This window comes from Epithele typhae (genome assembly GCF_022376455.1).
Source record: "Epithele typhae strain CBS 203.58 chromosome Unknown BXZ73scaffold_39, whole genome shotgun sequence".
Lineage (NCBI taxonomy): Eukaryota > Fungi > Basidiomycota > Agaricomycetes > Polyporales > Epitheliaceae > Epithele > Epithele typhae.
The window spans coordinates 309,830-337,209 of NW_025954230.1; the positions used below are offsets into that span (position 1 = coordinate 309,830).

Consider the following 27,380-nt stretch of genomic DNA (forward strand, 5'->3'; position numbering starts at 1 on the left):
AGTGTACGTGAGTAGGATCTACTAAACTATTCTACAAGAGTCTGCCGCTAGAGTTTCACACCAGTGTGAATGGCAGCAATCCCACCCCAGAGGTCTGTCCAAGCCCCACCAGCCCCTTCATGCATTGCGCCAGTAGCGAACCCAGCGTCCGCGATCATTTGCGCGAACTTGGGTTGGGGAGGGAAACGGCGAATGCTCTCGACCAGGTACTGGTACGAATCACGGTCGCCTGCGAGGATCGTTCCAAGGACGGGAATGACTTGGAATGAGTATTGATCATATACACTGGTCGCGGAAAGGAATATGTCAGTCTGAGTGGACAGCGACCATGGACCAAAGCTGTGACTCACGCGCGGAAGAGAGGGTTGGTGACGTTACTGAATTCCAGGCAAGCAAACGTTCCACCTGGCTTGAGAACTCGGTGGGCCTCTTTCAAAACGTCAGGAATAGAAGTGACGTTGCGAATGCCAAAAGCGATGGTGTAGAGGTCGAAGGAGTTCGAGGGGAAGTCGGACTCGGGCAGTTCTTGCGCATTAGCCTCCTTGAACGCGACTTGGGGAGCTAGTGAAGGCGTCATGAGTATAACAACGCATTAAGTGGAGCCCTGACGACAGGCACGCGAACACTGCGTGGGAAGTGTCGAGAGACAACTCACTGTTGTGATACATGGTCTTTTTGAACCGCTTGAACCCCTCCTTCAACATCTCCCCGTTGATGTCCGACACGAGCACACTCGTCTCCCTGTCCGCGTACTTCTCCCGAGCATGGTCAAGGATGCGAAGCGCAATGTCCCCCGTGCCGCCCGCGACGTCGAGACACTTGAGCGGTCCCCGTGCGCCCGGCCGCAGGCGCGACACGAACTCGTCCTTCCAGATGCGGTGGACGCCCATCGACATCGCGTCGTTCATAAGGTCGTAGTTGGACGCGACGCTGTCGAACACGCTCCGCACGAGCGACTCCTTCTCCTCCTCGCGCACCGTCTGGAAACCGAAGTGGGTCGTGCGCTCGTCGAAACCAGAACCGGGGCTGGAACTAGAGCTGGCGGTCGGGGCGGTACTTGGGCTAGAAGTCGGGGCATTTTGGTGCGCGTAACGCACGGTGACGAAGCTGGACGAGGAAGTGGAAGGGCGAGAGGCGGCAAGAAACGACCTCGCGGGCCAAACGCGGAGGCTTCGCTGCATGATGGAGGGGGTGAGAGACGTTGTCCGCCGGGGTGCACGGGAGCAAGTAACCAAGCAGTACGAGTGTGATTGGGCACTGACGCCGGTAAACCGTAACGGCGCGCTGCCGGCCCGCATTTTCAGATCTCTCTCCGTACCACCAGCTCCCAACGCCCGTCCCCCCGCTCGTCACGATGGTCTCTAGTGCAACGGACAAAGGAAAAGGTCGGGCGCTTACCGAAGACCTCGACGACGAAGAGAACCCCATTCACGTTTCAGCCGACGACTCCAGTAGCTCAAACTCAGCTAGCTCCACCTCAGATTCAGACTCGGACTCGGACTCGGACTCAGAGTCTTCTACGTCTTCGGGATCTGACTCTGAAGACAATGTCACAGAAGAATTCCTAGAGTCCCTGCTCAACAAGGCTCGCCAAAACGCCCGGGCGAAAGCAAAAGCTGCGGAGAGTGGAGGCGGAGAAGAGGATTTCATCAAACTGGGTGGGGACGACGACGATCAGGAAGAAGCGTACGTTCATGCCTAATCCTCGCATTTTCCCGGTGGTATTCAGGGCAGCTGTCCATGAATGCAGGCCATTACCACCTCTCGACACCAGCTCCCTGCCTTCTCTATATATTACTCTACCCGAAAAACGCGGTGAAGGATCCGCAACCCTTCATGACCCAGACGTAGAACGGGTGCAAAAAGCTGCATCCTCGATTACCGCTCCTTCAGCCCCCGCCCCTCCACCCACGGCGACAAAGGACAGTAAAAAGCTCACCAAAAAGGAGCTCAAGAAGGTCCGTACATCTAGACTGCATGTATGCCCAACTAAGTGTACTCATTTTCTTCCTTTGAGACAGCAGAAGCAAAAGACCGCTGGTCCCGGGTGGTTCGACCTCCCAGCACCTCCCGAGTCTGAGCTTCCTAGGCTCTACCGCGAGGTGGAAGCACTGCGCCTGCACAAGCAGCTCGACCCGAAGCAGTTCTATCGCAAAGACCCGGGTGAAGGCAAGGGCATCAAGGGTCTCCCGAAGCACTTTGCCGTACGTCCACGAACGCCTTGCCGTTTCTTTGTCTCGGAACCGGAGGGTGCTGACGGGTATCACTGGGTAGATTGGCACTATCCTCCCAACGGACTCGCCGTTTGGCGGCGCACGCCCAGATAACCTGCCGCGTTCGAGCCGGAAGCGCACGTTGGTGGACGAGCTTGTGGACGACGCAGAGGCCAAAAGCTACGCTAAGAAGAAATTCAAGGAGCTTCAGACTGTGCGCGGGGCGAAGGGGAAGGGCACCCTTGCCGCGAAGAAGGCACTCCGAAAACCCAAATGGTAGTACAAGATTGGGTGTTGTCTCGTCGGCACTGCAACTTTGTACGCACCGCGACTTGCATATTACCGACAACTTGTGAGAGTATCTAGGTTGTAATCTTCTCACCGATGGCTTTATATACCCGATTTCTTCTCCTGTTTCCTTCCGTGCCCCTTTCGCCATCCTCCTCAAGAAACCCTATGTTCCTCAACAGAGCTCAACGAAGGGCGACATCGCGTGAGTCTCTCGCGTCGCCTTGACGTCTTATGCCTCAGATAACCCTCGCCGCCTGGGACGCAGTGTAAGTCGATCTTCAACACACTGTCCACAAAGGGCTTCCAAGTTATTCGATCTGAACGCGATTGGAAACATGGCCCCTTCCATTGTTTCGGAGGAGGCGGATGATGACTGTCTCCTGTAGAGAAAAGTGGGCAAGTCTGCACCGCAACTGCGATCACTAGACATCGAGCTTCCTCGACGACGACGATTTCATGGTGGGTCCGCCCTGCTAAAGGAATCTGCATCTCCCGTCACTTACACCATATCGAGTCACCCGCGCGTGCTGTAGGATCTTTCTCGACAATCTGCTACTGATGGAACTCCTTCACCTCGCTTTATGTTTTGAGCCCGGTCCGGGTTGGCCTTTTCCGAAGCCTCTCGAGAAGGAAAATGTAACCTGGGATAGGTTTTTCCGGTTGCTGGCTTCCATATCCACGCTTCGCGTTCTTGAGGTCTCGTCCTGCAAGCCCACCTGGGTGCGGATACACGGAAAGCCCTCTTTCTTCAACAACATCACGGAGTTACCAGTCCGTCAGTGCGGCTCTTGACTGATATGAGCCTGCCATATAGGCACCGGTGGTGATTCACAGGCGACGATCGATGACGACTGGGAGGCATCGAAGCACATCCAGATAGGGCCCGAAGTTAGCGAGCAAAGAGGTTTTGACTTCCACTCGACGACGGGTCCGAGAGGTGAGCGGTGGTGCTTCCACGGTTGCAAGTGCTGACTGAAAACACCAACAAGCTTTTTATATGACGTGTTCAACTATAATACTTATACGAAATTTGCAGAAGTTACATGACTGTGCCCATGAAGCCGGTCCGTCGTTCTTTACTGAATCTCAGGCTACGTAGCTGCTCGATCCTTGCGTCAAAGACAGACACAGCGGAATAATATACTTCCACTGTGTCTGTCTTTGACTCAAGGAACGGACAGTGTTGCGTGCAACGAAGGCGTATCCTTGCTCTCAGTGCAGGCTAGCTGTCGGTTGCATTTCAAACCTCACGATTCAGCCCAACTCACGTTCTCTCGCCTCGAGAATGTCCTCGTTTGGACATCCGCCATCCGCACTCAATTATCCGCCTTCCGCACTCAATTATCCGCCTTCCGCACTCAATTACTCGCCGTCCGCACGAGCCGTCCGCACTCTATTCACGCTCCGCTCGTCGAGGGGGTTAAAAGCCCTGGATCCGCGACACATCCGCCATCTCACTTTTCCTCTCTTCCTCATCCGCCCCCGCTCATCCCACATCCATCTCTCCTCCACCTTCTTCAAATATGTCTTCCTACACCTACATCGCTCGCGCCACATTCAAGACCCCCTTCGGCAGACGCATGGTTCCGGAATCCAAGGACGGAGTCGTCCGAGACTATAATCTCTGGGAGGATTGCGACGAGCAGGCTCGCGCATCCAGGCAAGCGTTCATCGCCCGTCATCTCCGTCGTACCTCCCTCGCTGCTTCTTCATCCCCCAGATCTGGCGCGTCCGACGCGTCCGACGCCGACCCTGCCGACACAGTGACCGAGAGGGCCTCCCGCGGGCAGAGTGGCTCTCTGGCCCGCGGCGTGGACCGCCCTCAAGGTGAGGGGGCGCACGACGGTGCGGAGCTCGCTCGCCTGGCGGCCGCTAGGCTGGCGGTCGCGCGGCTGAGCCTGCACCCACCGGCGCGGCGTCCCATTCGGTGCCCGGTGAGTATGGCCTTCGTGGCCGAAGAGGCGGCCCGGGCACAGCGCAAGGCGGCAGAAGAGGCGGACCGGAAGCAGCGCACGGCGGCGGGGCATGTGATGAGTCGGGAGGAAGAGGACGAGCTGTGCGCGATGCTGGAGCGCCTCACGCTCGAGGGCGACGAAGATGAGGCCACAGCTGGCGCTGGCGCTGTAGAGGTGGTGAGCAAGGCGACGCCGATGCCCAGTGCGGCGACGACGGCCATGGACCTCCCTCCGCCCCACTGGGCGCGCGGGCGCAAGGTGTCGCGGCCTCCGATGCACCTCCAGCGGCTGTCCGACAAGCGACGGGCCCACGTCCGGCGCGTGGTGCTTGCTCTCCTCCATCCCGAAGAGCAGACGAGGCGTGCGGCCGAGGTGGAGGTGGCGGCACTGGTCGGGCTCTCGAGCAAAGGGCAGGCGCGGCCGGGTGTGCAGGTGCGGGTGGCTCCCGTCCCTGTGCGCAAGGTCGTGTCTATCTCTACGCGTCGGGGTCAGGTCGGTGTCGGGCGGGCATGAAGGGCGTCGGGAGCGGAGGGTTTGGTATGTCGTCATCTCGCTCGTATCTGGGATTTGCAGAGGCTGACAGTTCCTCCAGCGCGGGCGCATCCTTCTGTGGACGGAACACGGACTTGGATTCAGATTCGGACATGTATTGGACTCGGATACGGACACGGACATGGACACGGATTCGGACTCGGACTCGAACATTGACTCAGACCCCGCTTTGTTGTATACCCGGTTTCGTGCGTCCCGAATGGCCACTGGCTCGCTGCTTTCCAACTCTGCCTGGTGTGAGTGTGAACATCTTTGGCGATTCAAGCAGCAAACCAATTCTGCATGACTGTCCTGGATCCCTTAGGGGTGAAAAGATGGTCCACGGCAATTGCTCCACCAAAAAAAAAACAATTCTGCATGATTACATTTGGGGACCACCACGCAGCGTGGACATTGCTCTCAAGTCAGCCTCATTTCGGAGAGCCCCATAAATAACACATGAACGGATGTGAACCTCACTACGGCCCCAGGTTTCGGCTTGTTATGTCTGATAGAAACAACTTGTCATCCGCGTGCGACGCAGCTCAACAATGGGAAGCGGGTCCGAAAATTGCGTTCGTATAGCATACAGCCGTAATCGCAGCCAATCCTTCGTAGATGCCCGACAGTCAGTCGTCCCGATACAAGAAAAACAACCCCACCACCCTATCTCGCGCCCCTATGCTCTCTAACAGGAGTACATCTTGCTTCGCCCTGCGCCGGTCTTACGAGGCCGTCTTGCGCTTCTTCCGCACCTGCAGCACCGTGACTGGCGCCGCGCTCGCCGCCGGCGCGGCCTGCCCTGTCGTGCTCGTCCTAGTCGAGGCGGTGGTCTTCGGCGCTAGAGGGGGGTTCCGCACTGCGATACATCCGTAGATGAAGTCCGCGTACGTCTCCGGGTGGCGACCGGGTCGGGGAACGGGTTTGGCGAGATCTCGGGCAGCGCCGCCCCGCTTCGCGCCCTCGCGCGGAGGTGCGAGCGGCGCGCGGAGGGGTGCGCGGCACCTCCAATGTTGCGGGGTGTGCGGGTTCTGGGGTGCGTGGGCGCTCCGTGCTGTCCTCATCTACAGTGCGGGGGGCGGGGGTGGCGGCGACAGAGGCAGGGGCGGGGAGGACGGGGCCATCCTGACAGAGGCCACGGATGGCAGCTTCGATCGTCTCCGTGGCACGCACTGCGTACTCGCGCGTCGAGAACTCGTTTTGTTTCATGAGGGCCGAGATGACGCGCTCGACCATCTTCACCGCGACTTGCCCTGGCTTCGGCGCGAGTGGGGATGGGAGAGACTTCTTGTCCTGATCGGGCGGGGGTGGGGTGGAGACGGCGAGGGTGAAGAAACCAGTGACCGCCCCAGCGACGCACTCTTGACGGAAGGACATGCGCTCCCAGAACTCATCGGGCACGACTTGGGAGAGCTCGCCTTGGATGTGCGGTTTATCATCTTTGTCCCTTTCTTTCTCCGTGCCCTTCTCCGCCTCCTTGTCTTTTCCCGCCTCATCCACTTCGCTCTCGTCTGCGGCCTTCGCAGACGCGGTCGAGTTTGGTGGCCGCGGACGCTTCTTCTGCGGCGACCGGACCGCCTCGTTCTGGTTCGTATGCGCGATCTCGTCCAGGAAGCGTGACTTGGGGTCGTCGTCGAACCACGGGATGTAGTTGCCCAGGTTGTGCGGCGCCGCGGGGTCCGCGCCGCGCGGGCAGGGCAGCGGGATCTCGTCCTGCGCGTACGGGTGGCCGTACGCCCACGGGACCGCGGACGCCGCGCCACCCTCGCCCGCGGGCGCGCGCGTGAGGGTGTAGAACGCCTCGTGCTCGGAGTAGCCTGGCAGGACGTACCACAGCCGGACGGCCCCAGTGCCCTTCAGGCTGTCCGCCACGCCCGTCGCGACCTCCCCGTAGAGCCGCTTCCACCATGCGCAGAGTCGTACGTCGGACAAGGGGCGCTTGCCTTCGTACTCGCTCGAGTTTGGGAAGAGGTACTGGTTTTGCGCGCGCGCGAAGAGCTGGATCCAGAGGTGCTGGACAGGAAGAGGGCGGGTGACGGGATCCGCATAGAAGGAAAGGAATGCATGGACGAGGATGGGTGTGGGGGATGGGGAGGTGGCGTGACCTGAGGAGTCGACCTTAGAGACGTACAGGATGCCACAGGACGTGGTCGGGACGTGGTAGACCATGGCCTCGATGGCTGTCGTCAGAACGCATGGGGCATCGGCGTCCGTGCCTTGCTCGGAGAGCAGAATGAAGACATGCTGGAGGTATGTCCGTGGTCGGGGGTGGGCGTATGGGAAGAGGCCTGTGTGCTTTCTTGGGGCGGAGGTGAGGACATGGACGTGGAACGTACGCGTTCCTGGAAGGTCGGCGAGGGCCGCCAAAAGCTTGTCGCGTAGACTCATCGAAAGAGGCTATGGGCAGGCGCAGAACCACATAGTACATGCGGGTGGAGGAGGGAAAGGAGGCGCAGAAAGGCAACGAGTTGACGCAGGCATCGAGGACGACTTGAATCAAGCCGCGGTTCCCAGAACGAGCGCTCGCATGACGCTCGCAATCGGGAACTGCCGAGACCTTTTCAGTTGATTCCAGTCGAAAAAAACAGGACCATTTATTGTGTAATCAGAGGCCAACTCTACTACAAATCGGCAACGTTCGCGAAAGAGATAATTGCACTGGAGTCCAGCTGACCTGATCAGTAGCGATGGTTTGCAACTCACTTTCACAAACAAAGTCCCCGCTGCAGCGATGTTCGTATTTGCGGTAGCCTGGGGGTGTCTTCCTTTCCTACATCCATCACCTCAAACTCAGGCGTAGTATATCCTCGGGAGCAAATGACGCCATCGAGCCCGCGACCAGCGGAGTGTGCCGCGCCGCGGTCCTGTAGTGCCTCCCCGATCTTCGCACTCTGAGGAACCGTAGCTCTGGGGGCGGGAGCTGGTCGAGGAGTGAACGGACGCATGAGATCATGTTGGGAAGCGAGGGTGGTCGGCGCCCCGTAGCCTGGAACTTGAGAGTGACGAGTCATCTCCGCGAAGTCGACTGTACACAGTGGCAATGAGGTGACAGTGATACGACATAGAGGAGCAGCACCTACCTAGACTGTATGGCTCATCCACCGCGCAGGAAAGGGACAGATCTTCGATTATAGGCGTATATAGGCGCATGACTGCTGTTGCGCTAGTGGAGTTAAGCGTGAAAATCGGATACTCGATCTGCAATATGCTCCATATGGACATCGTCCGCGTTTTGCCAGGTTGAAGTACTCACCTGCAAGGTTATGAGCCATAGAGGCTCGTGTGTAAGCTGGCCGTGGAGCGCATCGTCCCGGTTCTCCAAGCAAACATTGCTGAATGTCCGTGCATCGTAGAACCCGCAAGGTAGGGACCTCAAGAGGCAATTGTTGAAAAAATTTGCAGTCTATAAAAGCACGTTGATTGAAGAGCCAGCTCGCGCAGGGCCTTGTACTGCCACAGACAATCTTGTGCCGATACCCGGTGACGTATGGGGGAATCGTAAACTCCCATGTCTTCACTGTTCAGCAAATCTGCGAGTGTCATCGACGCAGTCATTCACGAGCGGCTCGACACACCCGGTGAAATCTTTTGAAATTTGATGTGGGGTCAATGTATGCCGTTTGTATGATGTGCTGAAACTGTGGAGCGGCCAACGGTCGCGGACGACGAGGGTGCAGAATAGATGGTGGAACAAGCGCTGTTGTCTTCGGCGTTTCGCCCACGCGACTATCTTCCAACAGAGGTTGCAGCGATATCGCGAAGGTGTCTTGCAGACTGATATCGAGAACGACTGATAATACAATGACGGTGTCGTGTTAAGAATACAGCTTTCACGGAGGCGGCCCTTGCCAATGATACAATACAGTACCCTGGACGACGCGGGGATGAGAAGAGAGACGGGTCTGAGGAACAGGACCACTCACCGTACTGTTCTCCTTTATAACGATCTTGCGATTGACGAGCGCAATCAGGCACTTGTTCGCCCTTGCTTGGTTAAGCTCAGGCAGCCTGACGAATGCCATGACTGCGGCGAGCTCGCTCAACGGCGCGCAGGGAGCACATGGATGGATGCACTCACTATTGAACGCGTCTCCCGGGTTGTCCAAAAACTTCTCGATGACCTGCTCGATGTTCCTCCGCAGGTTCGGGTCGTCGCCTCTGAACTCCAAAGGTAGAGCGGCAAGGATCTTCTCCAGCTCCAAGCCACGCTCGCGCTTTTCCTTCGCCGTCAGCTTGCGTGGCCCTTTCCTCTTCAATATGGACTTGGGTTTATCCGCAAAGTCCGGCTGGGTGGACATCGTCGCATCTGTGGTCGCCGTGTGGTCGCCCGCGGAGCGGTCGGTGGTGGTAGTCTTCTCGGGTGTGGGGGGTCGCCGGGCGGCGGCGGCGGTCTCAGCCGCTCGGATGGCTTCGAGGGCGGCGCGCGCATCTTCCTCTGCACGTGGAGTCGCGTCAAAGGACGCTCGGAGAATCAACAAGAACCACATACTCACCTGCTCTCCGGGATGCTAAGGCAAAAGATGCATCGCTCGGTGCCTTGTCCCTCAGCGTCGCGCAGAGTCTCTACCAAAAGAGCACTCACTTGGGGAAAGTCCGTGGTGAGGGCGTGCATGTTCATCACGTACAGCAAGCTCGCGAAGCTCTCGTTGAAGACCGCTAGCGATCTCTCCAGGGTGCAGAGGCCTTCGGCGTTGGTCTGAAGGGTCTCGGCTTCGTCGATCAGCTCCGCGAGCGCGGGTTCGAGAAAACCGAGTCCATGGGGGGCGTCAGGGTATGCACCTGAGCGCGACAGGCGGGAAAGCGATCCTTGGGAGAGTCTTCGGAGAGGTGTGCGTGGTGTTGGTGGTGGCATGGATGGGGGAAGCTGCAGACTGCCCACATGTACAGAAGCAGAGTTCAGCTTGACGTCAGATCTGAGCGTATATAATCACGTGAGTCGCAGGTATGGCGTCTACTTCCTCTGATTCGAACTGCGATGGCCACCCTCGATAACACCGCCCGCCATCCCGACGATGCCGCTAGGTAACTACTCCGTCGACTGTCGTTACACCTCCAGGATGCTCAGCCAGTCGCAGCCCCCCGGCCCCAGCCCGGTTCGTCACCGAGCTGGTTTATTCCGTGGTTGCTGGTGACAGGATCACCCCGAACAACTCAAGGAGTGCGCACAGCTCTTCACTCAGAACTATGGTATCTGGGGGAGCGCTGCGCCGACGCCATTGCGGCCCGGTGAGTGCCTTTAAACATGCGCTCCTCAACCTTGTCTTGAACCTCTCGCAGGTGGGCGGGTCAGTCTGAAACCCAACGTATTGCGTGTGAAATGTCTGGGCGATCCCAGCTCCACGATTGTCGTGCGCGCGTTTGCCAATGGCTCGGAGCTGGTGGGGCACGCTTTTGCGACGAAATGGCTGTACACAGGAAATGAGGCTCCCTACAATGATGGTGAGTCACCGCCCGTACATCTTCTTTTGCGTCTTACGCTCTTCTGCAGGGCGGAGCTGTGTCGGGTGGGTTACGCAACTCGTTGTCGCAAAGCACCTGCGCCGACAGTGGATCGCCACCTCGCTCCTGAGCTTCCTCAAGAACACCTCGTGGTTCAAGGATGTTGTTATGATGGGTTTGATGTCGTCTCATCCCGCTGCGTGCAACGCGCTCAGCAAGCTTATCTGTACGTGTTCTCGAGTCAAAATATTTTATCGCACTTATTGTCATGCATAGATCGTGCCCCAATGAAGTCGACTTCAGTTTCATGCGCCAGTATGCGCCGTCGGTACTTGGCTGCTCCTCCGTGTCGTACGTAAAGGAGGCTCGTCTCGCCGGCGCCTTCCTGGAGGGCGATACCGACCCACAGGCTGCATACGAAGCTTTCACAGACTTCTGGGTAGATCATGGCGAGCCGAACACAGTGCTGCAGGCCTACATGCAGAAGGGGAAATGGTCATCTGGGCCTCTCAGCGAAGGCCATGAGTTCCTCATCTTGGTTCCCATCCAGTAGTTCCAACTCCCGCTCAGGATCGTCGTTCTCGTCATTGTTTTTATGCACCTCCCATGCTTACGTATGCACCCTCCTCATGCTTGCTCTTGTTGTCCTTGTCTCTTGCAATGCTGTCTGGATCGCACTTCATGTAACATACTGACGTTCCGCACTTGGCGTTCTCATCGTGTATTAGTGCTTAACCAGCCATCTCAAGTTCCTCCCCAACTGCTCGGTAGTATATATATGTTTTTGGATATGTAACGGCTGTACCAGGGTGGATGTCTTCACTTGAGGCCCTGGATTTACGGCTGGCCAGTTCGTGTCGTAGACTCAAGAGAGGGACGAGAGGCTGCTGGGTCATATTTGTCCATGCGTCGGATGAGCTCTGGAATGAAACCGACTTGAGAGCGGCGGATCCCATGGCTTGAACACTGCATAGCGGTCTCAAGGCGCGTGATGATGCAGAATACAAATTGGGTGAGCTGTCAAAGATGTTCACACTCACGCCAAGCAGAGTTGGAAAGCAGCGAGCCAGTGGCCATTCGGGACGCACGAAACCGGGTATACAACAAAGCTCCGAGTCCGAGTCCGAGTCCATGTCCGTGTCCGTATCCGAGTCCAGTCCATGTCCGAATACGAATGCAAGTCCGAATCTGAATGCAAGTCCGTGTTCCGCCCACAGAAGGATGCGCCCGCGCTGGAGAAACTGTCAGCCTCTGCAAATCCTAGACACGAGCGAGATGACGACATACCAAACCCTCCGTGCCCGACGACCTTCACACCCGCCCGACACCGGCCTGGCCCCGACGCGCAGAGATAGACACGACCTTGCGCACAGGGACGGAAGCCACCCGCACCTGCACACCCGGCCGCGCCTGCCCTTTGCTCGAGAGCCCGACCAGGGCCGCTGCCTCCACCTCCGCCGCACGCCTCGTCTGCTCTTCGGGCTGCAGGAGGGCAAGCACCACGCGCCGGACGTGGGCCTGTCGCTGGTCGGACAGCCGCTGGAGATGCATGGGAGTCCGCGACACCTTGCACGCGCGCGCGTGGGGCGGCGGAGCGACGTCCACGACCGTCGTCGCCGCCGTGCCCAGCACCGGTACCTCTGCGGCGGCAGCACCAGCGAGTTCCTCTTCTTCGTCGCGCTCGAGCGAGAGGTCCGCCAGCATCGCGCACACCTCGTCCTCTTCCTCCTGATCCATCGCATCTTCCGCCGCCTTGCGCCTCATCCGGTCCGCCTCTTCCACTGCCGCGCGCTGCTTCCGGTCCGCCTCTTCGGCCGCCTTGCGCTGCTCCCGGACGGCCTCTTCAGCCGCGAAGGCCATACTCACCGGGCACTCGATGGGGAGCGGCGACGGAGGGTACAGGCTCAGCCTGGCGACCGCCAGCCTAGCGGCCGCCAGGCGAGCGAGCTCCGCACCGTCGTGCACCCCGTCACCTCGAGGGCGGTCCACGCCGCGGGCCAGAGAGCCACTCTGCCCGTGGGAGGCCCTCTCGGTCACTGTGTCGGCAGGGTCGGCGTCGGACGCGTCGGACGCGCCAGATCTGGGGGATGAAGAAGCAGCGAGGGAGGTACGACGGAGACGATGGGCGATGAACGCTTGCCTGGATGCGCGAGCCTGCTCGTCGCAATCCTCCCAGAGATTATAGTCTCGGACGACTCCGTCCTTGGACTCCGGAACCATGCGTCGGCCGAAGGGGGTCTTGAATGTGGCGCGAGCGATGTAGGTGTAGGAAGACATGTTTGAGGAAGGTGGAGGAGAGATGGATGTCGGATGAGAGGGGGCGGATGAGGAAGAAGAGAGGAAAGACGATATGGCGGATGTCTCGCGGATCCGGGGCTTTTAATCCCCTCGACGAGCGGAGCGCGAATAGAGTGCGGACGGCTCGTGCGGACGGCGAGTAATTGAGTGCGGAAGGCGGATAATTGAGTGCGGATGGCGGATGTCCAAACGAGGACATTCCCGAGGCGAGAGAACGTGAGTTGGGCTGAATCGTGAGGGTTGAAATGCAGTCGACTGCTGCGATACTGTAGTCCTTGCATCCAGAGCGAAGAAAACGGAGGCAGACCAAGATGAGAGGATTTATATAGGGTACGGCGACAACGTGGGGGTACGAAGCAGAGAGACTTTCGGACGGACAGGTGAGTCGCCCCGGCGCCTGCTGGGAGACTGCGGACTGAAGAAGCGCCGTTGGGCGTCATGGGCATTGGGCACCTTTCTCAGCCCCTATGTAAGTTAGTACTTACTTACCTTGCGTCTACAGTCTTCTACAGTCCATGGACATGAACGCTCGGAGCAAATACTTCCTTGAAATTTTAACATTTATCATGACAACTCTTTGCCGACTCATGAATTCTCCGCGAACAGAGCGTCCCCGCTTGGTGGGGGGACTTCATGCCATTGCCGGGGGACGGCCCATCTCAGCCTTCAGAAGGTGAGCATCGCTTCTATCGGTGATTTGCTCCACATCGGTGACCACACACCATACGGATACGTGTATTGCCAGCTGTTCGTCGTCCTGATGCCACTAGTTGGACTCCGCTTATTGTCTGCCGTTCTCAGGCTGAATGCATGTGCTTGAAGTTTGAAGCCGCATGGCAGCGATTCAGCAATGCGTCAATCCAGCTCGTCGTGGTTGCAGAAGGCACTTCTGTCACTCAGCGCACACGAATCATGGCTATCGTGCACCCCGTTGATGGTTTTTGTTTTTGTTCTTTAACGGTTCAAACGTTGACTCCTAGCACCCCGTTCAGGTACTCATGTGATCCCTTGACTTGCTCGGTCGGAATCCCTGCAAGTCTCTTAATTCCCGACGACCTCAAATTGATTCATTTCCATCCCCCCGTCGTAAATGCAAACTTCGCACTCACCATCTGTCAGCCTCCCCATCCTTCGACCCCACAACGGTGTGAAGGGTCTCCAGCCCATACTTGATGTACGGCAGTTGCCCGCAGTGAACTCTCCGCTCTTCTCGAAGCTTAAGCTCCTGGATATCGGAGCAGGTGAGCACATGCCACTGCTCTGCATATAGTATGACGGATATGCGGCCCGTTCTTACTAGGTTTCCTCCTCAGTCTCGTGCTCAACGCAGAGCCATTGGCTCCAGAGGCCTGGTGAAGAAGCGTGCGATCAGCACAACCGGACAAAGCGGAATTGACGCTGCGCCCAGAGACTTCTAAGTTTCACCTTAGACGGCGCCGAGCCTCTCACGCCTGCGGTCTGCTCCCAGGGATGGTATCAGCTTCGGCGGATTCTGGCGGAGTTGCGTAACGGCCTTGCGCCATAAGTAAAACGCAAACACCAGAAGCCCTCCCCGCCTGCTCCGCACGTCCACCACCCATGTCCTAGGCCGACCTTGCCCTCAGATCCTTCACTGTGAACAACCGGCCAACCATGGGTTCACTCGACAACACCTTCGGAGCTGCGCTTATTGGGCTCGTCGTGGAAGCAACGTCAGTTCCTCCCTCTGTGCCCATCTCGCTGCCGGGTATTAATTGCTGACAATTGCCTCTGATCAGGTTATTCGGCATCACGTTGGTGCAGGCGTGCGTGAAAATTGTTCGCGGTGCCAGCATCGGTGAGCTGAAATAAAACATTCCATAGCTTTTTCTATTTCAGGTCCGTTTCACCTACAATAAGTTGAGAAGCGCAACTTAGCTGGTTACGCGATAGGAACTACGGATCCTCCGACCATTGGTTCACTAAAGCACTCGTGCGTCAATCCGTGCATATCGCTTGTTCTCTCTGAAATCCGACAGTCGCACTCCGCAGGTTATTTTTCTCACGTGAGGACGCTTTCGCATGCTTCTATGACACAATGCTAAACTCCTCAAATGCAGACTGGTAGACACCTTACACCTCGTCCTTTGCGTCTACACAGTGTACTGGTTAGTGTCCGCTCCATCCTCTGTGCGCATAGAGTAACCACATCACAGGTATCTCGTGACACACTTTGGCGACTCCGGTAATCTTGAACTGGTCGTGTGGTGAGTTATGTCGTCGAAAGTCCTTTCGGATGAGTTCTTACACTTGGCCTGCCATGTTTAGGAGCTTGACTGTAAGTCGGGTAGAAAGCCTTACCCCGTCGTGCCTGACATCATTCCTGCAGGTGCAGACGGACTTTCAGGTGACGAGGCTCCACACACTGCATTCCATGGCCGTTCACCATCTTATCCGCTATACAACAGACTCTCGTGGCCGTCACGGTCGAGTGGTGAGCAAGAAAACCGGGTTATCAGGTCCTGCTTTCTGATACACGGGTCGTACCATGCAGCTTCTTCGCACGGCGACTATGGCTGAGTAAGTCGTACTTGTTCAATAACTGATCCGATCGCCTCAATATCTCGATTCAGTGAGCAAGAACCGGTTCATCGCCGCAAGCATTGTAAGTCACTCTCGTCCAAGCGGGACATATCGCTCAGACTGCACGCAAAATGTTGCAGATCGTGCTGTCTATAGGACAGATTAGTGAGTGCTGCAACTGGAATCGTTGACGAGGAGCGGCAATTTGAATGACACGTTGTGTCCGCACCCGTAGTCGCCGTAGTTGGTGAGCTTTCCTATCTGGACCGGGTCCACATTATCAACTCACAAGATATATGTTGCAGTGTTCACCGTGGACGCGTGAGTTTCCGGCCTATTCGAGACTGGGCTAGCGTGGCTGACCTGGAGTTCCTCCAGCTTCCGCCTCGGCGAATTTGCGAAGTTCAGTAGTTTGACGGTTCGCATCCTCTATATATTTCATGCGCGCGGAACCGGTTTCTAACACCTTTGTATTTGCGCCTGACAGTGGGAGATCATCCTCGGGCTCGGCGGCTCCACGGTCGCCGACATCATCATCGCGGTGGCAATGTGCTACTATCTGTACCGTAGACGTACTGGCTTGCGGAGGTACGCGCACCCTGCTCCGACTTGCACGCCGCGACAAGGCCTAACCTAACCCGTTCCCGCCAGGACGGACTCGTTGGTCACTGCGCTGATGGTCTACAGCGTGAACAGCGGGATGACGACCAGGTGCGTCAGACTCTTCGTTTCCCGCCGCCCGTACGTCCCACTCACGAGCGGTCGCGGTCGCGGTCGCGGCTCACCTAGCGTCATCGCGACGCTCTCACTCATTCTGGTGCGTGCTCGGAGCCCCGACCCGCGCCGGCACGTAACCAAACTCACCCGCGGCGCGCACAGTTCCTCGCCATGCCCACGAACCTCATCTGGATCGCCGTCTTCTGGCTCATCGGCAAATGTGAGCGCCCCCTTCGCGCGCGCCCGCACGACCCGTGCTCACTAGTCGCTCCCCCCACCCTTCGTTAACCCGCCCTGCCGCAGGCTACGTCAACTCCTTCCTCGCCCTGTACGTCCCCCTCCCCCCAGGGATTCTCCCCACCCTCGTCCCCGGCTGACAGAGAGCGCCGCCTCCCTCGGTCCCCCGGCACCATGACAGCCTCAACAGCCGCGACCACCTCCGCGACCGCGCGCACCACGGCGGCGTCGTCCCGCTCAGCTCCTTCGCCGCGCGCCTCTCCCGCTCGGGCACGCCCCCGCCGGGGCTCAGCCCGCGGGGGTCCCGGGGGCTGGCAAACGCCGCGAAGGCCGCGAGCCTCGGCGTGGACCGCGGCGGGCTCGAGGTGAGCGTCGCGCGGGAGGTCGTCGTGGCCGTGGACTCGGGCCTCGGCGACGACGAGTCTCCGGTCCACTCGAAGGGGAGCGGCCTCTCGGCGGCGGGCGTCTGAGCGTTGCGCCGGTGACGGTTCGGTGCGTGGAAGGGGACCCGGATGTGCAAAGGGCGCGCGGTGTATGACGATAGGATACTATACTTTGGCAGTGGACTGGACCAGGACGTCAATATTTCAATGCTGATCGGGAGGTGGTTGAGAACCCTGCACCGCATGAAACCGCGGATTTCCCAAGGTGGGGAATGAGCGCGGAATGAGTAAATTCCTGGCAAATTCCTTGAGACCTCCACGCAGATTCCCGCGGGTTGGGAATTCGCACTTAATGGCCCCCTTCCTTACATATTCCCCCGTCATTCCGAGAACATTCCTCGTGCATTCCTTCCAAGTGGAATCCAGACCCCGTGAGGGTCATGTATATTGGGCCATGCATTTATTATGGGATAACCGTACGTAGGGCGCCTGTCGCGCGCCGCGCGCGCGCGGCTTCGTGCTGTCGATGCGCGCGCGGCGGGTGCAGACGCGCGCTTCGACGTCGGTATTCGTTCGCGCGGCATTGCGGATCGCGGCTGGACAGGCCGCTGAGTATGTACGCATAAGGAGTGAACAGTGCATGTATCCTTAAACACATTGTTCGTATCAAAGAGAGATGGGCTGTGCGAACAGCGGGGCAAGCTCGCGCTGGCCTCCTCTCGTACCAACCCCGACCCCACTACGTTGCGCTTCTGCTTGCCTTCGATCTCCCCCAACGACTGTGCCAGGCGATGCCTGGGAACGACGCAGGCCCTAGCGGCGGGGGGAGGAACTTCACTGGCACAGATCTCCCTCAACCGGGCCTTCAGCGACTAAACGGGGCGATTCAAGAGATCGAACGACTCACCAGAGCACTTGAAAACCACGTTGAAAAGACGGCCACCTTAATCAGTGTCCTCCGCCACGATAACAACATCACGCGTGCAAAACTTGAGGTCGCCACCGACCGCATCAACTTTCTTGAAGAGTTCTTGGAGATTGAGCCAGATGACGGAGAGGAGGGAGCGGCGCAAGACCCACAAGATGCGAGTGTCATGGGAGGAGATGGCAGTGGTGATGCGACGGCAGCGGCAGTGAGCAAGCAGTTGTGTGCGAATACACGTGCCATAGTCAGTCATTGAGCTCGCCAGGTACGAACAGACGACTCACCTCGTAGTATCAGAGAGCGACCAACGACGCGTTCAAAATCTGGATGGGGGTTACAAATCTCTCCAAGGCGGCCGATCTACCTGGTATCCCTGGGCCGGGAGAAGAGGCCCCACTGGTACCGACCGGGCAGCACGCTGGCACTCGTCTCGTCAGGTTCAACTGGCTCCAGAATGCGACATACCCAATGAATGCTCGAGGCATTGAGACCCTGACGACGGCTCTGAGGGCGCATGGAAACTCGTACGTTCCTGGCTTCGGAGAGGACCTCGAGAAGATCTTCGATGCCGACCTGAAAAACCGCGTCATCACTAAGTTCAAAGCCCTCGCGGCGAACTGGAAGCGCATAGAGAAGAGCGCTGGGAAAGCACGCGCACCTGCGGAGTCGGAGCCTGTAGATGTAGAGGATGCGCAGCAAGCAGCTGACAATGATCCTCTTATGGATCGCAAGATTGCTCGTTCTCGGGCTAAACCAGTGAGTTCTTGTCAGTGCATCTCTGAGGGCGATGAATACGTGTTTACATACTACGTGCCATGCGCAGAAACAGGAACAGCGCAAACGTAAAAGCGCGGGTACGAAGTGGGCAGAGCCGAAGTATGAGACCGCATTCACTGAAAACGCGGCCTCGGACGATGAAGACATGTCGGAGAGCGAGGTCGTGGCTGGAGAGAAGACTTGTTATGTCAGTCGGCCGCCGTGGTTCCGATCAGCAATGGTAAGCTCTCTTGGGACAGGCGACGTGGAGGACGGAGATGCTTACCTACTAGTATCATGTTAGCTTCAGGAGTGCTACAACGATCTCGACCTGCGGAACGATCCTGAGCCAGATCGCGCAGCTCTGCTCATCAAGCGGAGGAAGGGACCGGTAAAACTCACTGCTGTACCTCCAAGGGCGCAGACGCTGAAGAATCGCCTGCGCGTGTGGATGATCACCGAGGACGCTCTCGAAGGGAACCCGCACTGGTTGACGGGGGGCCGAGTCGCACAGAACGGGAAGTTGTGGGGAGATGAAGACGATCCAGCGGATGATAGCACAGCGAGGGGAACGAAGAGGAAGGGGGAGTCGTCCAAGAACAGTGGTGGTAAGAAAAAGAAGCGTCCTGCTGAGGACATGAGTAAGGTACAAGCGGCTGAGGCTAGTCGCGCGGCACTCGCACGAGGGGCAGATGATGACGACCTCTTCGGGAACATGACACAGGTGTGGGGGACTTGACGCGCTTTCATGCGGCTTATCAATCTTATAGTTCTTATTCGAGGTTGTCAAACCACGTATCATTGGGCTCGAGTCCGGTCTGTGCGCGTGCGTGTTAAGCCGGTGTATGCGGGGTATAAGGTAAACTCACGCGATCGAACGAGTGAACAACCCAGAGGTTTCGGCGCAATCCAGGCCCAGTATGGGCCGTGATTGGTACGATCGCCACTGCGGCAGCAAGCCAGGACGTTGGAATGATCTCGACTGGGTGATACTGTTCGGCATATGCAACAGAACATCAGGAAAAAACCATTTGCACGAGAGCGCCGGGCCGAACTCGCGGAGACTCACGTGCCCCGAGTGATGCGCGGGAGGGCTCCGGAGCACTCTGGAGCAACCACCGATGACCTCGAGGGACCCCATTCCCCCTCTGTAGCCGTCGGTAACGGCGGTACGACACCGTCATGTTGCCGTCGGTAACGGCCATACGAGCTCGTACGAGTTCCGGTCGTGTAGCCCGTCGGTAACGGTCGTACGAGCTCCCGTTATGTACCCCGTCCGAGACGGTCGTACGAGCTCCCTCAGGCGGCACCCACCATATTTCTGGTAATGAATGTAGCACGTAGCCACGTACGTTCTGAGCCCAGAATGCCCGCTTTTACGGCCGCGCGTGCGGTGGTTACCGCGCGGGGATGCACACACTGCCGGAGCTCGTACGAGCGCGTACCCCGTCTGAGACGGTCGTACGAGCTCCCTCAGGCGGCACCCACCATATTTCCGGTAATGAATGTAGCACGTAGCCACGTACGTTCTCAGCACAGAGTGCCCGCTTTTACGGCCGCGCGTGCGGTGGTTACCGCGCGGGGATGCACACACTGCCGGAGCTCGTACGAGCGCGTACCCCGTCCGAGACGGTCGTACGAGCTCCCTCAGGCGGCACCCACCATATTTCCGGTAATGAATGTAGCACGTAGCCACGTACGTTCTGAGCCCAGAATGCCCGCTTTTACGGCCGCGCGTGCGGTGGTTACCGCGCACCGAGGAAAACAGTGCCAGAACCTGTATGAGCTCCCTCTGGCGGCATACACCGGAATTGCGGTAATGGATGCAGTAATAGCCGCTTATGTGCCGAGGACAGAACATGTCGTTTTATTGCCGTGCGTGCGGTGGTTTACTGTGTGGTGAGAAAAACACTCCCGGAGCTCGTTGTATTCGCAAAGCAAGTCAATTACATAAAAACCCAAAGCGTAATCGATATAACGCACAGAAGCATATTCAAAGCTTTTCTATACTCTACCAACCAAGCAAAGACATAGTGTATTTCAACACCATATCACGGTCCGCGCGCTACTCACGGTCGGAGATGTGTTTCAACAAGCGTTTGAAGGCGGGAGGAGCGACCCCACGATCCCCTTTGTCAATATCCATCCTCTCATAAGTTGGGCGCAGGGTCGGATCCTGGAGCTGCCGCGTGAAAGCCGGCGGTGATGACGAGGAGGTGGAGGGGACGCCAAGGCTCCGAGCGAATTCCGGTGGCGAGGAAGACGGCGGGAGTTCGAGACCACGCGTGAATTCCGGTGGCGAGGAAGACGGCGGGAGTTCGAGACCACGCGTGAATTCCGGTGGCGTGAGTTCAGCCACACCTGAGAGACCTTGTTCGCGAGTGAACATTGGCAGTGTGGAGGTAGGCGTTGACGGGCGGGCGAGTTGCCGGGTGAATGCCGGTGGTGATTGCACTACCGGTGCAAGCGTTCCACGGAAGACCGGCGGCGAGGAAGTTCCGAGGGCGAGCTCTCGGGTGAATGCCGGGGTGGAGGGTGTAGCAGTCACGGGCATTCTGAGTTCCCGAGCAGACCATGAGGGCGGCGAATCGGGCATTGAGGGGTGCGCCAGCGGTCGTGAAAACGGGGGCGGTGAGGAGAGCGATGTCGATGGAATGGAAAGACCCCGCGTGAATGACGGCGGCGGAGAGGGGTGAATGGCGAGCTCGCGGGTGAATGCCGGTGGGGAGTGCACGGCAGTCGCAGGTGCTGCGAATTGCCATGGAAAACCGACAACGCCGGGTCGGACGTGGCTACCAACCCAGCTGAGACCGCACCCATCAGGCCGCCCTGCCAGCCGGCGGTGAACCACTTTGATGGGGCGGTTGAGGAAGAGGAAGGGGAGTTGAGTGTCCGGGTGAACACCGGCGGTGGTGGAGTTGATGAGGAGGCGAGAAGTCCCCCATGCGTGGAAGCCGATGGCAAAGGGGCTAGCTCACGCGTGAATGCCGGCGGTGGCGATGGCGCAAGGGCTAGCCTACGTGTGAATGCCGGGGGTTGCAAAGGGGGCGTCGAGGGGCGCGCCAGCGTCCGGGTGAAGACTGGTGGAGAGTCGAGAATTATGGGGGACACGAGTGCCGAGTCCACGACCGGCGGGGGCGGGGCTAGTTCACGCGTGAATGCCGGGGGTTGCAAAGGGGGCGTCGAGGGGTGCGCCAGCGTCCGGGTGAAGACTGGTGGAGAGTGGAGAATGGTGGGGGACGCAACCCCGAGTCCGCTACCGGCGATAGCGAGCGGTGAATTTCCTCAACGGACGTGGATGACGCAAATGCCGAGTCCACCCCCGGCGATGGCGAGCAACGATCCTTCTCGTCAGAAGTGGCCGGTAACGACACACTTCGTGCTCCCCCCTGAATCTCCCACAAGCTCAGCTTGTGATCTTCCACGATGACCGGTTTCTAAAGAAGATAAATTTGTTAGAGATGCAGAGGCGAACGGCCATGAACACTCACTATGGGGTAGTGTTCCACTATACCATAGAAGACTTCTATGCGATGTGTTGGCTCTGTTTCGCGCGAGAAGGCTTTGACACAGTCGAAGATGTTACTAAGCAGGGCTACCGCAACGGCAAGACCAGACGGGAAAGGGCCGGCTTCACGGAAATATTCGTGAACAAACCAGTCGGTGTGAGTCTGGCGGACCGACACTTCTACGGTATGAGCGATTCGGATTGCTGTTCGCTTGGCAATCTCGAGAATGCCGTCATGATCGTTTTCGGGGACGCAGTGACCAATTCGGATCTCGTCACCGGGGATGTCGATGAGTACGACTATCCAGTCACCGCGAATACGCCACGGCAGGCAGATGACGCTGTCAGTAGTAAAGTCGCCACGTGCCGCGAGTCTGCCGAAGAGGTCCAGCAAGGCTACCGGTGACAGTTGCGTCACGATAGCGGAATAGATGTGGAAAGGGCGGGGGATGACGTGGATATTATTCCTCACGACAGCTACGACTGCGTCCATCAAGTCGTCATTGAGGTCGCAGTCGTCGGTGGTCAATTGCGAGAAGAGGTCGCACCAAGGGTGGAGCAGCGCCGGCAGCTCTAGAATGGGCTCAAGGTCTCTTTCGATGACTTCTGTGTTGACGTCTTCCTGTCGTCCATATTCGCTGACCCACTCCATTCCACGCTCGACGTTGGACCGAACGGTATGGACGTTACGCAGGCGTCGCCACAAGTCCAATAACCAGAGGGGTAGCGGAGTGCCGCGATCGCCGGGATGGATTGCCGAGCGGAAGGTGCTCGGCAATGCTCGGACAATATCCACCTTCGGTATTGGAACGGAAGTGGCGGTGGAGTAGTGGTCTACGAAAAAGACCCACGGTGGCAGACTTTCGGCGGCGACGGGTGGGGCGGTTGAGTACGAGATGGGGCTTCCGGATGCCCAGGCCCGTGGGGCTACTCCAGAGCAGAATCGCTGGTTGAGAAGCTGGCGTACAGTTGTGGCGTCCGAGGGGACTACCTGTTGGATCAGCTTCTTCGGTGCTGTCTTTGTCTCCCAGTCGGCGAAAGACACGTCGAGGATGTCCTCGTACTGTGCAGGTATTTCGGCATCTACAAACAATTCAGGAGTGTTGGCAGACGTGGCTTTGCCGACACGTACCGTCGACCGGTGATGGAACTACAATGGCCGGGGTATTAGATTTGGTTGTGGAGCAATACAGCTACACGTTACCTAGAACTCGAAGGCTATATTTCGTTGTCATTCTTGCAGTGGCGTGTGTTGAGACAGAGGGGAGGTTAAAATTGTGCGAGAGGGGTGAGGAGGAGCAGATGAATTACGTTTGGTTCGACTGGCGGCAGTGCCTAACTCCGCGTGTGATCCCGATACAGATCGGAAGACTGTTACGTCATCAATGGCATGTTGAAAGACGTGGCGTCTGTGTTCAAACTCTCCCACTTCCAACCACCGAGTTGACAACCCGCACACGCGCCTCTACCTTATCACCGCGTCGCACAGTCTCCCTCCATCACTACCGAACATCTCCCGACATGTCCGCCACGCCCTCCACGATGGAAATGCTGACAGTGTGCCGCGCCGCCACGAAGATCCACTACGCACTCTGTCGCCGTCCGAATCAGACCGACAAGGGCGAGAAGTTGGCAAACTGGTTCAAAAACTTCTTCGCCGCGCTCGACAGCGCGTACGACTTCCAGGCAGAGTACAAGTTCAACACCTGGCCGTGCTACACCCTCGGCGCGTTCTACGAGTACGAAAAAGGCAGGCGAGTCAAAGAATACAAGGCGTCTCCTTTCAATATCGTACCCATTGCCGACACCATGGCCGCCAAGAAGGCTGGGTACGACTTCGATTTGAAGATCGTCGGTAATGATCACGGCGACATATGGGTCCTCCCAACCGATGAAATTGACCTTGGCTGGTGTTACGACCGTAAGTGTGCGATTTTTTAAATCCTCTTTCAAATTTTCTGAATGCCGGTTTGAGTAGACGCGACTGTCACGAACGCGCCCACATCGCAGGGCAAAAACGTTGCCACTGAAGGTGCGCTATCAATTTTCTTCTCTCCTGGTCTAAGCCGCTAATGATGCATTCTAGGCGCTAAGAAGTTGGGCGGCACGAGGTCCGGAAATGCGAAGAGTGCCGGAAGTGCCACGATTGCCGGTGGGTCGGAGACTGCCGGTGGCGAAGAGACAGCCGGTTCGTCGAAGACCACCGGGGCATCAAAGACTGCCGGTGCATCCAAGACTACCGGCACGCCGAACATTTCCGGTCTTCCGGACACTTCCGGCAACACGAACGTGCCCGAGAGTTCCACCACCGGCACGACTCGGAACAGCACGGTCAAGAGGTTTCACGCAAGGATGTCCAGGACCACTAAAAGTAAGTCCACGCGAAGATCGCTCATAGTAGATCTAATTGCGTTCTTCAGAACCTGCACCAACCGGGAAGGCGGGGTGCGTACAACACTCTGTATACGTCACAGATAGTATCATACTGATTTTGTACCAGCAGTCGTAAGACGAACAAAGACAAGAAGGGCAAGGGTCGGGCTACGGCCCAGCCGACCACCGACAATGAAGTCGGCGATGCGGCAGAGGAAGATAATGACGAGAGTGAGGAGGATATTCCTATCGAAGGTATATATGGTTCCCATCGGCGACCCTTCTAACAATGAAAAACTAACGCCCGATCAGACGTTCGCAAAACCCGGAAGAAGGTCGTGACCTTCAAAGACCCCGACACTCCGGCAGCGCCGAACAAGAGGAGGGCCCCATCCAGAACGCCAGACGAACGGAAGAAGGCGCCGACGACACAGCCCAGGGCCAACACCGGTTCTCCAGATGCACCCCCGATCAAGGACGACGAGGACGCCACCACGAAGAAGAAGGTGAAGAGGGTAACTCGGCCGAAACACCCTGGGAACATTGCGCCCGAACCCAACTTTGAGCCCTTCCCGAACCACAAAGATCGGATACCCGTGGGGGTCATTAAGAAGGACGGGGTAAGCCTGCTAAGCCCGATATCTCATTACCGACCTCACCGATGATTTGATTTACAGCCGAATCAGCACCTCCGTTGTGAGCGCTGCAAAGCCGGCGGTACCGACTGCCGGTTCTTCGTCTTCGACGGGACATACTGCTGTGGCTGCCGAGTCAAGAAGGTGGCCTGCGAAAACTCGCCAATCGCGCACGGAAAGCTCGCAGCTGCGGCATACCGGGCGTACCGGGCTGCCGTTCAATTGGCGAACCCAGCGAGGTATCCGGATCCGGTTTTGCTCTCCCGCCTATTGTTGGGTCTACAGGACTGCGACATCGTGAACTGGTTTTTTGACTGGTTCTGGGACTTTTACGAGCTGAACGACGAGGAACGCGACAGGAGGATCGCAAACTCGGCATACCATCTCGAGCTCCATGTGGAGGGGTGGACAACTCCGATCAAGAGAATTCCCGGTGATGTCGAGGTTACCAAGGTAATTACGATTTCCGTCAACGTGTTCATGTCTGCTAATGATGTTTTAGGACTCGGTTGATTATCCGAAACCTCGCAGGGAAAGAAAGTCTGGCAGGGGCAACAAGTCTTCTCACACCAGTATGTATTTTTTTGTCCGGAGTGCTGGGTCCTGATTACCTATACTATAGCAGAGGAGGTCGTCGACACTGACGCGGAGATGACGGAGGCCGAAGGAGGTCAGTCCCGCAGCGCCGGTATATTGATTACTGGCTCTGCGATAGTTCCATCACCGCTTGCTCGGTGCTCATCCCTTCGGCTTAGACGACCGTGGCTCTTCCGAACCGCCTGCCAAGAAGAGGGCGTTAACGGAAGATCCAAGTCCGTTCCATCAACGCACTCTCACGTGCGTCCTCCATCGCCGGCATTGGATCCGCGCAACCAGCCGCCTCCGCCACCTGGTATGTCCTTTTTCTTGCAACCTGGTGTCGGCTCATACCGCGCCAGGTTTCGACTTTCGAAATGTTCCATTGACAACTCGCGTGCCAGTGGACCCCTTGCGCGACTTCCAGCCTGAATCACATGTGGCCTTTCCCACAGTCGAAGCCACTATGCGCGCGATGCAAGCCCAGATGAACGAGATGGCGCGCGAAATTGCGATTCTCAGAGCGGCCATGATCCCAGTAGGTCCATTTCCTTGGCCCATAACAGCATGCTAATAGAGCGGCGGTCTAGATCAGTCCGGTAATGCCTTTGCCGGTGGTCCGTTCATGTGGCCGGCAATCCCGAACGGTGCGTCCGGCAATGATTGCTCACCTGCCATGATGGGCTGATTACATTTTGCCTAGTCAACCCGTTCGCCCAGTATCAGGCTGGGTTTTCCGGCCACGGTGGGACGAATACTCACACAACGGCATGTACTTCAATCATCAAGCCCATGCTGCTGGTCTTTCCGGTGCCAATCAGCGGGGAGTACCGCAGGCATATGGAGGCATCGCCGACGTCAACCAATATGGCATCCAGAACGGCATGCAGTCCGCCTCCCTTCTGGTGTGTGATGGAATTTTGGTACGCCTCACTTTCATGCTAAGCATTTTCCAGGTTCTACCCCCTCTTTGGGTATGGACTGGGCCGAGATCCCTGTCGCCGCTAGTGCCGGCAACACCGGTCAGTTCGGTAATGGTCCGCTCCACGCTCCGGCGGTGTCCGGCAATGGCACTGGTGGCCTTGTCCCCCAGTTCCGACCATCTGGCCCGTGCCGGCACTGACCATGGACGACGGCCGTCGACACAACACCGCGGGAACGGTTTTACCTCCTGCGGACCTGTCGGCACCACCCCCAAGGCCGACTCCCCTTCTCCGCCTGCTGTTGCCGTCCCTCTCCCGGTCAATGAGCTTGGTGCGAGTACATCGCCATTTTCCCCAACACCGCCACCGCCGCACGATACACAGGACGGCAAGACCTCCGAGGCCGACGGTGGCGAGGTCTCGAAGACAGACGCTCCTGCCGCCACTTCTGAGGAGCCTGCGACGGCCCACATCGAAGACATGGAAGCCAAGTCCGATGCCGGGAGCGATCCTGACGCCGATGGACAGGACGAGCTGGGCCCCAATGCCGAAGTGGAGGGTGAGATTCGTGTCGGTATTCCGTCGGTAAAGGAATCGGTAACGTTGTCCCAGGAGGCCGGTGAGGAGCAGGACATGGACATCTCCGCTTGAGTAGTCGTTGCTCCGTTGTACTATATATATTGCATTCTCTCCTCCTGGTGTCTACTTAATATCGAACGTTCATTAAAAACGTTCACTAATGCACTCTGTTCCATGCGCGATGAATGCGGTTGTGTCGGCTGATCATTGTCCAACCTTTCAATTTCTGAGCGAGAATCCCGAGGACCGGATGTCAATACCGAACAACATGGAACGTTCCCGTAACAGTCCCCATGGAAGGCACCGTATGTGTACGGCCGTTCCGGTAACGTTATGTATGGCCGGTAGCCGATCCAAGGCATTGCCCTGCCCTTTGCCAACTCTGTCAAACTCTCAGCATTGCACGGATACATGCACGGCCTCTTCGGCATAGAGGCATGTCTTCCGACGGCCTTCGGCTCACCTCCCGTTTGCGCTGCACTACGGGTCGGACCGTGCCT

General features: G+C 57.9%; 12 protein-coding genes across 12 annotated transcripts; 6 read left to right on the plus strand and 6 right to left on the minus strand.

Annotated features, from left to right (window-relative positions):
* Nucleotides 1-47: 47 nt before the first annotated feature.
* BXZ73DRAFT_50007 (ubiE/COQ5 methyltransferase family-domain-containing protein) lies at nt 48-1,181 on the minus strand (the record flags this gene model as incomplete). Its single annotated transcript, XM_048020361.1, has 3 exons — nt 48-285; nt 351-561; nt 656-1,181. 3 exons carry the CDS (start codon nt 1,179-1,181, stop codon nt 48-50), a joined length of 975 nt encoding a protein of 324 aa, XP_047875965.1.
* Nucleotides 1,182-1,354: 173 nt separating this feature from the next.
* On the plus strand, nt 1,355-2,493 carry BXZ73DRAFT_91142 (Fcf2-domain-containing protein; the record flags this gene model as incomplete). Its single annotated transcript, XM_048025879.1, has 4 exons — nt 1,355-1,686; nt 1,751-1,993; nt 2,018-2,204; nt 2,275-2,493. 4 exons carry the CDS (start codon nt 1,355-1,357, stop codon nt 2,491-2,493), a joined length of 981 nt encoding a protein of 326 aa, XP_047875966.1.
* Nucleotides 2,494-4,027: 1,534 nt separating this feature from the next.
* BXZ73DRAFT_103321 (uncharacterized protein) lies at nt 4,028-4,972 on the plus strand (the record flags this gene model as incomplete). The annotated part of the gene is made up of 1 exon (XM_048015543.1): nt 4,028-4,972. One exon carries the CDS (start codon nt 4,028-4,030, stop codon nt 4,970-4,972), a length of 945 nt encoding a protein of 314 aa, XP_047875967.1.
* A 743-nt stretch (nt 4,973-5,715) lies between these two features.
* Nucleotides 5,716-7,378, minus strand: BXZ73DRAFT_103322 (histone acetylation protein-domain-containing protein; the record flags this gene model as incomplete). The annotated part of the gene is made up of 2 exons (XM_048015544.1): nt 5,716-6,021; nt 6,059-7,378. 2 exons carry the CDS (start codon nt 7,376-7,378, stop codon nt 5,716-5,718), a joined length of 1,626 nt encoding a protein of 541 aa, XP_047875968.1.
* Nucleotides 7,379-8,820: 1,442 nt separating this feature from the next.
* BXZ73DRAFT_50006 (uncharacterized protein) lies at nt 8,821-9,842 on the minus strand (the record flags this gene model as incomplete). Its single annotated transcript, XM_048020360.1, has 5 exons — nt 8,821-8,859; nt 8,914-9,014; nt 9,069-9,425; nt 9,484-9,526; nt 9,573-9,842. 5 exons carry the CDS (start codon nt 9,840-9,842, stop codon nt 8,821-8,823), a joined length of 810 nt encoding a protein of 269 aa, XP_047875969.1.
* A 160-nt stretch (nt 9,843-10,002) lies between these two features.
* BXZ73DRAFT_103324 (uncharacterized protein) lies at nt 10,003-10,982 on the plus strand (the record flags this gene model as incomplete). The annotated part of the gene is made up of 5 exons (XM_048015545.1): nt 10,003-10,083; nt 10,126-10,216; nt 10,268-10,429; nt 10,479-10,655; nt 10,723-10,982. The coding sequence occupies 5 exons, from the start codon at nt 10,003-10,005 to the stop codon at nt 10,980-10,982; spliced, it is 771 nt and encodes a 256-aa protein (XP_047875970.1).
* Nucleotides 10,983-11,740: 758 nt separating this feature from the next.
* BXZ73DRAFT_103325 (uncharacterized protein) lies at nt 11,741-12,706 on the minus strand (the record flags this gene model as incomplete). Its single annotated transcript, XM_048015546.1, has 1 exon — nt 11,741-12,706. One exon carries the CDS (start codon nt 12,704-12,706, stop codon nt 11,741-11,743), a length of 966 nt encoding a protein of 321 aa, XP_047875971.1.
* A 1,653-nt stretch (nt 12,707-14,359) lies between these two features.
* On the plus strand, nt 14,360-16,692 carry BXZ73DRAFT_103326 (uncharacterized protein; the record flags this gene model as incomplete). Its single annotated transcript, XM_048015547.1, has 22 exons — nt 14,360-14,418; nt 14,485-14,511; nt 14,570-14,584; nt 14,639-14,678; nt 14,738-14,751; nt 14,806-14,853; nt 14,902-14,952; nt 15,014-15,023; nt 15,075-15,092; nt 15,154-15,179; nt 15,240-15,265; nt 15,319-15,350; nt 15,409-15,433; nt 15,504-15,515; nt 15,574-15,589; nt 15,647-15,686; nt 15,756-15,856; nt 15,920-15,979; nt 16,058-16,085; nt 16,148-16,205; nt 16,289-16,313; nt 16,413-16,692. 22 exons carry the CDS (start codon nt 14,360-14,362, stop codon nt 16,690-16,692), a joined length of 1,011 nt encoding a protein of 336 aa, XP_047875972.1.
* A 704-nt stretch (nt 16,693-17,396) lies between these two features.
* BXZ73DRAFT_49957 (uncharacterized protein) lies at nt 17,397-19,025 on the plus strand (the record flags this gene model as incomplete). The annotated part of the gene is made up of 4 exons (XM_048020349.1): nt 17,397-17,774; nt 17,822-18,286; nt 18,354-18,527; nt 18,591-19,025. 4 exons carry the CDS (start codon nt 17,397-17,399, stop codon nt 19,023-19,025), a joined length of 1,452 nt encoding a protein of 483 aa, XP_047875973.1.
* Nucleotides 19,026-19,119: 94 nt separating this feature from the next.
* Nucleotides 19,120-19,296, minus strand: BXZ73DRAFT_50063 (uncharacterized protein; the record flags this gene model as incomplete). The annotated part of the gene is made up of 1 exon (XM_048020368.1): nt 19,120-19,296. A coding segment is annotated over one exon (177 nt), but the record flags the coding sequence as incomplete, so codon positions are not given.
* A 1,341-nt stretch (nt 19,297-20,637) lies between these two features.
* BXZ73DRAFT_103328 (uncharacterized protein) lies at nt 20,638-23,029 on the minus strand (the record flags this gene model as incomplete). Its single annotated transcript, XM_048015548.1, has 7 exons — nt 20,638-21,034; nt 21,087-21,255; nt 21,307-21,542; nt 21,581-21,723; nt 21,778-22,877; nt 22,927-22,944; nt 22,999-23,029. 7 exons carry the CDS (start codon nt 23,027-23,029, stop codon nt 20,638-20,640), a joined length of 2,094 nt encoding a protein of 697 aa, XP_047875975.1.
* Nucleotides 23,030-23,315: 286 nt separating this feature from the next.
* On the plus strand, nt 23,316-26,952 carry BXZ73DRAFT_103329 (uncharacterized protein; the record flags this gene model as incomplete). Its single annotated transcript, XM_048015549.1, has 16 exons — nt 23,316-23,715; nt 23,773-23,826; nt 23,881-24,165; nt 24,215-24,239; nt 24,298-24,422; nt 24,480-24,787; nt 24,845-25,255; nt 25,305-25,374; nt 25,428-25,472; nt 25,558-25,614; nt 25,783-25,916; nt 25,974-26,025; nt 26,099-26,287; nt 26,335-26,415; nt 26,472-26,632; nt 26,686-26,952. 16 exons carry the CDS (start codon nt 23,316-23,318, stop codon nt 26,950-26,952), a joined length of 2,664 nt encoding a protein of 887 aa, XP_047875976.1.
* Nucleotides 26,953-27,380: the final 428 nt, after the last annotated feature.